Source organism: Myodes glareolus, chromosome 12 (genome assembly GCF_982192425.1).
Source record: "Myodes glareolus chromosome 12, mMyoGla1.1, whole genome shotgun sequence".
In the NCBI taxonomy this organism is placed as follows: Eukaryota; Metazoa; Chordata; class Mammalia; order Rodentia; family Cricetidae; genus Myodes; species Myodes glareolus.
Genome location: NC_142037.1, coordinates 5,772,442 through 5,782,459, shown reverse-complemented (window position 1 = coordinate 5,782,459; position 10,018 = coordinate 5,772,442). Strand labels below are relative to the sequence as shown.

General features: G+C 48.3%; 1 protein-coding gene across 1 annotated transcript; it reads right to left on the bottom strand.

Moving 5' to 3' along the window:
- Positions 1-2,962: 2,962 nt before the first annotated feature.
- Positions 2,963-9,647, bottom strand: Plau (plasminogen activator, urokinase). Its single transcript, XM_048426490.3, has 11 exons — positions 9,491-9,647; positions 9,088-9,178; positions 8,578-8,608; positions 8,337-8,444; positions 7,554-7,728; positions 7,102-7,193; positions 6,726-6,948; positions 6,371-6,522; positions 5,667-5,807; positions 5,179-5,327; positions 2,963-4,021 (listed from the first exon to the last, which is right to left on the bottom strand). The coding sequence occupies exons 2-11, from the start codon at positions 9,142-9,144 to the stop codon at positions 3,845-3,847; spliced, it is 1,305 nt and encodes a 434-aa protein (XP_048282447.3). The 5' UTR covers positions 9,145-9,178; positions 9,491-9,647; the 3' UTR covers positions 2,963-3,844.
- Between the last annotated feature and the right edge of the window lie 371 nt (positions 9,648-10,018).

Below are 10,018 nucleotides of genomic sequence, written 5' to 3'. Positions count from 1 at the left end.
AAAGTCTCTATGCTTCTGCTTCTTCTACTGTGAAAGAGGGTTACAAATAGTGCAGTATCCTCTTCCTGGAATGAGGGGAAAGATTAGACCAGAATCTAGAGCCCCAAAACAGTTGTTGGGGAGGCAGCTAGATCTTTGGGACGCGATAGCTGAGGGTAGAGGTGGTGGCTGAGAAACAGTCTGCAGACTCTTAGTGCCTCATTGCTCAACCTGCCAGTGGGGCTCATACTTCCTGTTTTCAGTGTCTGGAAGCCCTGCTGCTGCTGGACTGCTCAAGTTTGAACAAGATTCTTCTTGGCCTCTGGGGAAGAAATGAAGAAGGTGAATAGCAACTTAGTCCGGGCTGGGCCCCTTAGCGTCTAACCGTGTCCTTTCTTACCCAGCAAATTCTCTGCTCCCACAAACACTCTCGCAGTCCTAGGACTGGAGACAGGAGGAATTAAACCCTGAGGTACTTACTTAGCTTTGTTGAAAGTTGTTGGTTGGGCGCTTTCATTAGGTGCCCTCCGCCAATGTGTGTACGCAGTGCACGTGCGCGCACTGGGGTGGGGTGCTGCGTGCGTGTGTACAAGCACAAACGTGGCGCAGCACTGACCTGAAGTCAGAGGACAACTTTCAGGTACCATTTCTCTCTCTTTCTACCTTGTGGATTCTGGGGGTCAAACTCAGGCTGTCAGATTTGGCTGCAAGCCCCTTCACCCAGTGAGCTTCTTCACTGGCCCTGTCATCTCGGTTACGGTGGAGGAAATGTGGCCAAAGGCACAAAGAGGCTAATGATCTTTTCCAAACCACACAGCTAGTGTTAAAAGCCAAGATTCTAGTTCAGGCCACCTGATTGCAAAAGCCACGCGGGAACGAAAACCGTATCAGGCTATGGGGTTGGAATCCGCAGAGCACCAGGAGACTTCGTATCCTCAAAACTCCACTCAGAAAACTCCTGGCTGCGCATGCAGAGAACTCAGGCTGAATTTTCCGGGCCCTTCATGAATTCTGACCAATTGTCGCCTAAGGTTCTGAGTCAGTGGTGCGTATCAAAAATACCTCGTGAGTTTTCCCAAGATCACAGACCTGGCACCAGCCTGACCTGAATCATACCCTCTAACAGGTGGGGCATAGGTGTGTAGATATTTTTAAAAGTTTCTCAGGTGACTCTAATAAGAAACATTGCCAAACTCACAAACATTACTTGGAAATTCCAATATTTTATCATCTAATTATATCTTCCAACCTACCTTCTATGTATACTTCAGCTCTCCAGAACCTGGTGTTTGGTTCAAATTATCTGATCACGCCCACAAAGACATTGTCCAGATTTAGCTGAGTCCTCTGGTCCTCCAGGGACCAGGAAAGCGCCGTACTAGCCCCGTATGCAGATCACAGGAAATTTTACTTTGTTTTCCCTGAATGTCACATATGTAGGGCCGTACTGTGTGTCAGCAGTTTTCACGTGAGCAAATGCTTTTGGCTGAGGTCAGCCCAAGGATTTCGGGGGAGCAGGGTAAAGAGAATGTGGTCCACCCAGTCCTAAAGAGGATCCCTATGAGAGGCCTCATGGAGCAGGCCTGTAGTCTTATCTTGGCTATGCAGGAGGCTGAAGCAGGAACAGCCCGTGTTCAATGTCTGCCTGGCTGAAGAGTGAGTTTAAGGGCCGCTGTGTAACTTAGTAAAACCTTACTTCAAAGTAAAAAAATAAAATAAAAAGGCAACTGGAGTCTAAGATGTAGGATTTAATCGTCAGTACCACAATTAAAAGAGAAAAAAAGGACAACTGTATATGATTATAAAGGCACATGCTGGATGTGGTGGTGCATGCCTTTGACCTCTGAACTCAGTGGGCACAGACAGGCCTGGTCTACATACTGAGTTCCAAGTCAGCCAGGGCTCTACAGTGAGCCCCATCTCAAACATAAACAAATAACAAAGGTACCAGGCTGAGGAAGCAGTTGTGAGATGTAACTCAACCTGAACACCACTTACCAAGTCACGGCTTGTTTTGTGACTTAGGTGCGTGAAGGCCAGCCCAAGAACTCTCCTAACCGTGCCTTTGCGGGCTCCATTAAGTACAGATATGCTCCAGGATCAGCCTCCACATACGATGGAAAATTATTTTGCTCTTTCTGGAAAACCAGATTCACGATAGTTTGGTGTTTGGTTGTTTTATTTTTATTGTTTGTTTTATTTTTGGTTTTTTGAGGTAGAGTTTCTCTACGTAGCCCTGGCTATACTGGAACTCACGCTGTAGACCAGGTTGGCGTAGAACTCACAGAGATCCTCCTACCTCTGCTTCCCAAGGACTGGAATTAAAGGTGTGGGCCACTACCCCCTGCCTTATCTTGTTTTTTTTTAAGATGAAAATGTACTCTGTAGTCAGGTTGTCTTCAAACTCCCTCAGTCTTCCCGCCTCAGTTTCTCCCAGGCTGGGATAACAGGCATGAGACATTACCCACTCAAACTGACATTTGCATCTTTTTTTTGATAAGATTTACTTTTAATCATGTGTGTGTGTGTGTGTCTAGTGGTGCTGGTGCATACAGAGGCCAGAAGAATGACAAGTGGCTGTCAGTCACCTGAAGTGGAGGCAGGGAACCAAACTCTGTCTCTGCAGGAACAGCAGGCACAAGCCCTCTGCCTGCCTGGCCGTCTTCAGTGCCCACACTGCTGCTTTGTGTCAGCAGCTTTTTCTGTTCCTTCTTTGTGGATTTTTTTTTCCTTTTAGACAATGTCCTGCTGTGTAGCCTGGCTGGCCTTGAACTGACATCAGTCTCTAGAGCTTTCAAGGGTACTCAGACTGAAGGCACGGACACCTGTTCTGAATCAACAGTTTTCCCTCATCCAAGCATTCTTGTCCAAAAGAGTCCAAGCATGTCCTAAATGACACTAAGGTGCACACCGCCTTCATTATTTCCTTCTTTTACTGTCCCCCACTTCCCTCTCAAACAAGAACCACGGAGAAACCAGAATCTTCAGAAAAAAATCACATTTTATTGATCACCTTTATTCAGAATTATAAAAATAGATATAAATAAAAATAGCAGAATATAATTAATTATTAAATATTAAGTATGTAGGAGTGGTCCTTACCCCACCCAGTGAGGTTTGGATGAACCATGCTAATAAGTAAAAAAGATAACTGGCCAAGAAGTGGACATCTATATAAAAAGAGAAACAGACATTTAGTTCTGGTCATGGGTCATGCCTGAGAATGATACATTCACATGGGGCATCACATGGTAGACTGAGAAGGCCCAGCATCACAGTCGAGAGTTTAGGGAAACACAGGAATACACCAGCTTCTGCTCAGGCTTACTCTCACAGCCTGTGCACAGTGAACAAACGTACACAATTTCCTGATCCATTCGTGGAACGCTAGAGCCATTCCCTCAAGCCACTAGTGTCTCTACTTCAAACCACTGTTCTCATATTGGACAAGCCCCCTCCAAATACTTCAGTTGTTACTCTTCCTAATTGGGAAATCATTCTTTCCCAACAGCAGACCTCATGAATGACCCGTCAGAGAAACCAGCTCTCCCCCTACACTTGTACAGGAGATGCTTTAATAATTTCAGACGGCTTTAGTCCAGAAAAACACAACTCTTGGTCAATATCATCCTGAGTCAAGACAAACTTTCCGTCCTGGCCAGGGGGTCTGGGTGGCCAGCACCCAGGCCTGTGCTGAGGGTAAAGCTATTGGCATTTACCCTGGTGGGCAGCACAAGCAAACAATGCCGACCCTGTCCTAACTTCTTCCCTACATCTGACAGAGAGGACGTTGCCGCGGAGGGAGGTGACGGAACCATGGAAATGAGTGGCCCATCTGTTTCTTCTCTCAGCTGCCTGGGGGCCATCAGAAGGCTAGGCCGTTCTCTTCTCCAGTGTGGGCTCGAATCCAGTGTAGGAAGTGTGAGACCCTCGTGTAGACACCTGGCTTGTTTTTCATTGCACATCCACTGCCCCAGCTCACAATCCCAGTCAGAGTCGGGCGGCCATTGATGTCACAGACAAGAGGTCCTCCAGAGTCTCCCTGAGAAGCCAAAGAAAAGAGGTGAGCTCTGGGGGAAAGGAGGAAAGAGCCACCACCCCTCAGCCACGTCTGAGAGAGATCTTGGCAACTCCCTACTTTCTATCGAGTGTAACTTCTACTGTGCTTCTGTCTGCCACTGTTCAACCACTTTCCCAGACTCTGCTTCCTGCCTTCGAACACAGTCTCATTTTGGTTCTTTCAACTGAAACATGCTTCTCTTTCCCTCCATCTCTTTATTGATCACTTCCTGTTCTTTTGAAGGTGTTTCTCCTCCCTCTAATACTTGATCTTTTGTAATTCACAATGAACATTTTCTGAACAATGAATTAGAGAATCATATTGATCTCACTTTTTCTTAGTCAAAGACCCAGACATGATGTAAATAGCTTCTGCATCTTCTTGTTGTTGTTTGTTTCTGTTTTAGAGACTGGGACAGGGTCTTGTGATCCTGTGTATTCCAGGCTGGCTTTGAACTCATGATGTAGCTGAAGAAGTAACTGCTAAACTTTTGATTCTGATCCCCTCAAAGGTCAATATTACAAGTATGCACCATTACACACAGTGCTGGGGATTGGAACCAGGCTTCACTCATGCTGGGTAAGCATTCCACCAACTAAGCTGTGTCCCCAGACTATTGGCTTTTCTTACAGGTTCCGTTCCCTTAGTGGACGATTGAACTCAGGGCTTAGAGAATACTGAGCAAGTGTTGTATCACTGTGCTAGGCATCCATCCCTTTTTTTTGGTGTTGTTATTGTTGTTTTGTTTTGGTTTTTAAATTTCACTTTATTTTATTTGAGAAAGGGTTTTGCTATGTACCACAGGCCTTAAATTCTCACAATGAAGCTTGGGCTAGCCCTGAACTCATGATCCTCTGGTCTCAGCTTCCAAAGCACTAGGAATGATGAGGTTATAGGTGTGAGGTATGCTCCATTATACCTGGCTTTTTTTAAACTGTCTTAGTCCCTTTTAGTCTAAAATGTGTAACACGGGTTCACGCCAAATGTTTGAACCTGTAAGTATTGGCATAGGCTCCCAAAGATCTAAGTCCTTGATTCTTAGGATGATGGCTAGAAAGAAACTTTGCAGAGCTGACAGATCAAATCCAAGAGCTGTGGGGAGTTTGGGGGTGATAAAAGGGGATGCTTGGGAGTCTTACCCGGCAGCTATCTGTTTTCCACTGTGGGTCAGCAGCACAGAGCATTTTATAAGTGATTTCAGAGCCATAGTAGTGGGGCTGCATACACTGTTCATGGGAAACAAGCTTCACAACAGACATTTTCAGGTTCTTTGGGTGAACATAGTCCGCTAGATAGAAGAAATAAATGTTTGTATTAAGATGTGTCTTTAAATGAGACTCTGCAAGGATGAAGATAAGAAATATATTCCACCTTTGAAAACCCCTTATTCTTTTTTGTTTTAATTCCAATCTGAGCCTTTACCCCACCCATAATTGTTCATCCCATTTGACGTGGTTGCCCATTGCTTCCTACCCTATCCCTGGACCTAACTGTCCCCTCCATGATGCTCCTACCCTATCCCTGGACCTAACTGTCCCCTCCATGGGGCTCCCATCTCTGTCTCCACAGTGTTTTGCTACATTTGCTTCTGGACCATAACACTTCCCCAGTTTCAACTGTCACTTACATTCATTCTCATATCCAAAGCCAGTGATCTCACAGTCTGAACCAAAATTGGCATCACCAAACCTCGGGGGCAGGCAGATGGTCTGGATGGACTTGGATGGCTGCGCACAATGACCCGTGCTGGTCCGGATCTTCAGCAAGGCTGGGGAAGGGAAAGGTCAAAGGCAAAAGATGACCCGCCAGGTCAGATCATCATCGTGTCTCCCCTCCAAATGCTATAGCACTCATGACACTAGAGTCAGAGTATCCAAGGGCATCTGCTGGCATCTTGGCACCCAGAAGCCTCCCCTGCCATGTTCTCCAAACGCTTTATTTCAACTGATGATGAATGATCAGGCATCCAGAATTATTATATACAGCTGAGCAGGTTGCTTCCTACTAAGGGAGCTGAGCTGAAACCCAGCCAAGCCTTTGCTCTATAGATTCTATCTTCTGGTGTGGACAGAAGCATCCACTCTACTCCGCACAAACAGGGCATTCCCAGCCTAAGCCATATGCCAGCAGGGCTCTTTCCACTCAGAAGACACTACCTGCTGGGGAAACCCAAGGCCTCTCCAGAGGAGCACGTCACCCTCAGTCTCTCACAGGGTTCACTCTGAACTCTTCCCCACCAGTTCCCCCAACAATTTCCACCACTACTTTGGACTTTTGTTAGACCCCTTTTCTCTGGCTATTATCTTTCTGGTAACCAAGTTTTCTGCTCACCAATATCGTTATGGTGGGCCAGGCTGTCAGAACTATAGCCCTCATGCAAGATGAGCTGCTCCACCTCAAACTTCATCTCCCCTGGAGTGTAGCCGTTCCGCTTTGACTGGCCCAGGTAGACAACATAGTCTTCCTCCTTCTTTGGGTAATTGCTGTGAGAAATGAGACACGTCAGCGTGATCTCATGAAGCCTGTTCCTTTCTCCTCTCCATCACAGAGGCCTCAGGATGTTACTTGTACCTAAGGCCACAAGCTGCATGAAGAGGCTTGGTGGGAGATTTTCATAGAGAAGGAGAAAGACATGTTTGAGGTGGGGAGGAAGGGTCGGAGAGAAGAGACAAAGGGATGTACGTACATGAAGCAGTGTGTGGCGCTGGTGACCCAGCAAGGACTGATGAGGCTACCACCACATATAAAGGTGGGAGGGCCTCCTCCCCGGTTCTTCCTGTAGATGGCTGCAAACCAGGGCTGGTTCTCAATGACAGTGAATTCTCCCCCAACAATCTTAAAGCGGGGCCTTAGAGACTTTTGACCACACTGGAACTCTTGTTGATCTGGAGAAGAAGGGCGCCTATGGCCTAGAAAAGGAAGAGATATGTTTTGGGGAGAAGCAGAGGATGAAGTCTCCCACTGAGGCAGACTTCACATCTCATCCCTCCAGGAGTGGAAGAAGGGGACAATATGAGTTATCTCTTTTCACCCCATCACCTTGAGCCGTCAGTGATACTCACTAGCAGAGCAGTCAGGCACCATGCATTCTTGGACAAACTGCTTTAGACCAATCTGCACATAGCACCAGGGTCGCCTCTGATTGTTAGGGTTCCTGGTAACATGAACAGTAGGGAATGTCATTCCAACCCAAAATGCCTTCTCTACATCCTCCCTTCCGGGGAACACTCAACCAGATATCTGGATTCTTGTACCAGTATACCAGGGGCTGGTTTCTAAGAGGCCACGGGTGGGGGTTGTTTAGGTTTGATGTATATGGGTATTTCCTGTATTTATGTCTGTGTGTGCCTGATGCCCATCGAGGCCAGAAGAGGGTATCAGATCCTCTGGACCTGGAGTTACAGACTGTTGTGAGCTGCCATGTGAATGCTGGGAAAAGAGCCCAGGTCCTCTGGAAGAGCTCTTAACTCCTGAGCCCCCGCAGGAAGAATTCTCAGCATTAGTCCCCACCTACCTGCAGTAATTGTGCTTCCCCAGGCCTAGGTTAAGAGCGTCGGGTCTGTGGGCATGGTAGACTTTCTGAAGGACAGCAGGGGAGTTCCAAGCCAGACAGGGTCGGCCTTTGGTGTCCGTGTTGGCTTTTCCCCGGTAAGACTGACCATTTCCATGATAGCAGGTTTTCAATGTATCTACAAATATTCAAGGATTACAAAATATTAGAAAAAGGAGGGAGTTTGGACAGGCATTTCAGCGTTGGCATGTTTCAGACCTGGCAGGTGACACTCGGAAGAGTTTCCTTTGCGTTTGTGTAGTTGCTGCTTCATGAGACACTCTGTATGTGTGTCCTAACTCTTCATTTCTGCCTGGTTTTTTTTTTAATTTACTTATTTGTTTACTGTATGTGTTTTTCCTACATGTATATCTGTGTACCAGGTACTTGACTGGTACTGGAAGAGGCCAGAGCGGGCGTTGAATCCCTGGGATGGGAGTTAGAGACAGTTGTGACCCACATGTGGGTGCTAAAAATCAAACTGTAGGCCATCTGGGAGAGTAGTCAGTGTTTTGAATCTCTGAGCCATCTCTCTAGCTACACCTCACCCACTTTGGGAGACACGGTCTTACCTTGTAGCCCAGGCTGGGCCTAAACTTGCAATCCCGCTTCTGTCTCCTAAGTGTCGGACTTACAGACCTACACCACCAGGCCCGGTTTCCTCTGCTTCTGCCTCCCGTCCATCTTCCCCTGCTCTGAAATCTCTGATCCTCCCTCCTTCCCAACTAAGAGTCCAAACTGCCATACCTATCTCACAGTGCTCCCCTTGGAATCTCTTTGGGCAGTTGCATCGGCGAATGCTGGAGAAGTACTTGTAGGACACACATATTCCTCCATTCTGACAGCCGCAGTTTGCTACAAGTGCAAAAGCAGGGTAAACAAGGATGAAGGGGAGCCAGCCTCCCCGCAGGGACAAGAAGGGCATGCCTCCTGTGGTTCTCTGGGATGTCTGTGCAGCCAACTTTTGTGCAAGGAAATATATACTCACGTTCATCAAAAGCTCTAGGCTCAAGGCGACCCTGCAAGAGACAAAGGTGGGGGGAGGGGGTCAGCAGAGCTGACATGTTCTAGGGAATCCATGTTCAAGATAAACAGGCCCCAAACTCAAAATCTATTCTTCCCTGCAGTGATATTCATTCTCATTGTCTCTCATCCTCCCCACCCCGCCCCTGTCGGTCTCTCTCCTTTCTGCTTTTCTGGCCAGCTCTCTCCTAAGGGAAGCCCTGGGCTTCCAGCACACAGACAAGAACTGACTCAAGCAAACTTCACACTTACCAGGTGCCCTCAGGCTAAGGCAGTCCCACCGGCTTCTTCCTCTCTTGCCAGGTAGTACAAACCCCTTTGGTCCTCAAGCCCTCCCTGTCAGCTGACACGTTGTCTATACCCCCTCCCCCAAGTCTGGACCAGCTATTGATGCCTAAGGACTCCCAGGGTGGTCCCTCTTTCCCATGCTGCTGCTTAGGGGTACTGCAAGCCTCTTTCTGAGAAAACCACTCACTTCGGAGTCATTCACCACCAAGGCGCAGAGGAGCAGGCATGCCAGCCAGACTTTCATGGTAGCGAGACTGGGCTCTAGACAGCAAGCAGTTCTGCAAAGGAAGGAGAAATCAGGGCAAGAAGCGGAGCAGCTTGAAGGTGTCAGTGTTACTGCAGTTCAAAAGAAGAAGTTCCACGTCCCGTGCGGGACAAATCAGCAATGACCAAGCAACCCAGACCTGGCAAGTCTCTCCTCTCTGCGGGCTCTGGACACAGCAGCGTGGACCCACACTGTAGAGGCATGCAAAGGTCTGGAGTGGTGGTGACCTCGCTCACAGTCCGGCGGCTAAGGTAGGGGCAATGGAGGCGTGCGGTAACCTGGCTGCCTCACCCCTCTAGAATTGCCTCAGACCGACAGCACTCACCGGTGACTGCAGCGGAAGGGCGCCGGCAGACACGCAAAGACAGGATTGACGACCGACCGACCGATCGACCGCGCTCCAGTGCGCTCCAGTCTCTGAGCCGCTCTGCTTGCCCTTTATTAGGGCCGGCCCGAGCCCTGGCCCCGCCCAGGCTCGGTGGAGGGCGGCACTCTCTCCCTTTTCCTTTTCCTTTCCCTACATCATACTGTACCTCGCTTGCTTCCCTGACTTTGTAGCGGGTCACAAGATCCCCAGCGGAGCGAACTAACACAGTCTGGACTGAGGGATTCGTTCACCTAGCGCGGCCCCAGCTGCAGCGTGAAGAGGACGCTCCAGGCTCGCGGATCTCAATCCTCTTCCTTGGTGGCTTAATCAGTTCTTCCACCTGTCCATCTCTGACCCTTGCCTGCTTACGACTCAGTTCCTATAACGGAAAAAACATCTGCCAACAAAGGCTCCCACATGTCAAGTGCTGGGTCCCCAAATGTCACTAACACTACCAGTGAATGAGCCAAAAGAGGCTTTATAATA

Bases quoted from the DNA above. Each gene is read 5' to 3' on its own strand.
- Plau (XM_048426490.3), bottom strand. From the start codon at position 9,144: ATGAAAGTCTGGCTGGCATGCCTGCTCCTCTGCGCCTTGGTGGTGAAT. The intron at 8,609-9,087 runs GTGAGTGGTTTT...TGTCTCTTGCAG, and splicing joins TGGTGGTGAATGACTCCGAA to GGTCGCCTTGAGCCTAGAGC. The intron at 4,022-5,178 runs GTAAGACTCCCA...TTGGCTTCTCAG, and splicing joins GGAAAACAGATAGCTGCCGG to GGAGACTCTGGAGGACCTCT.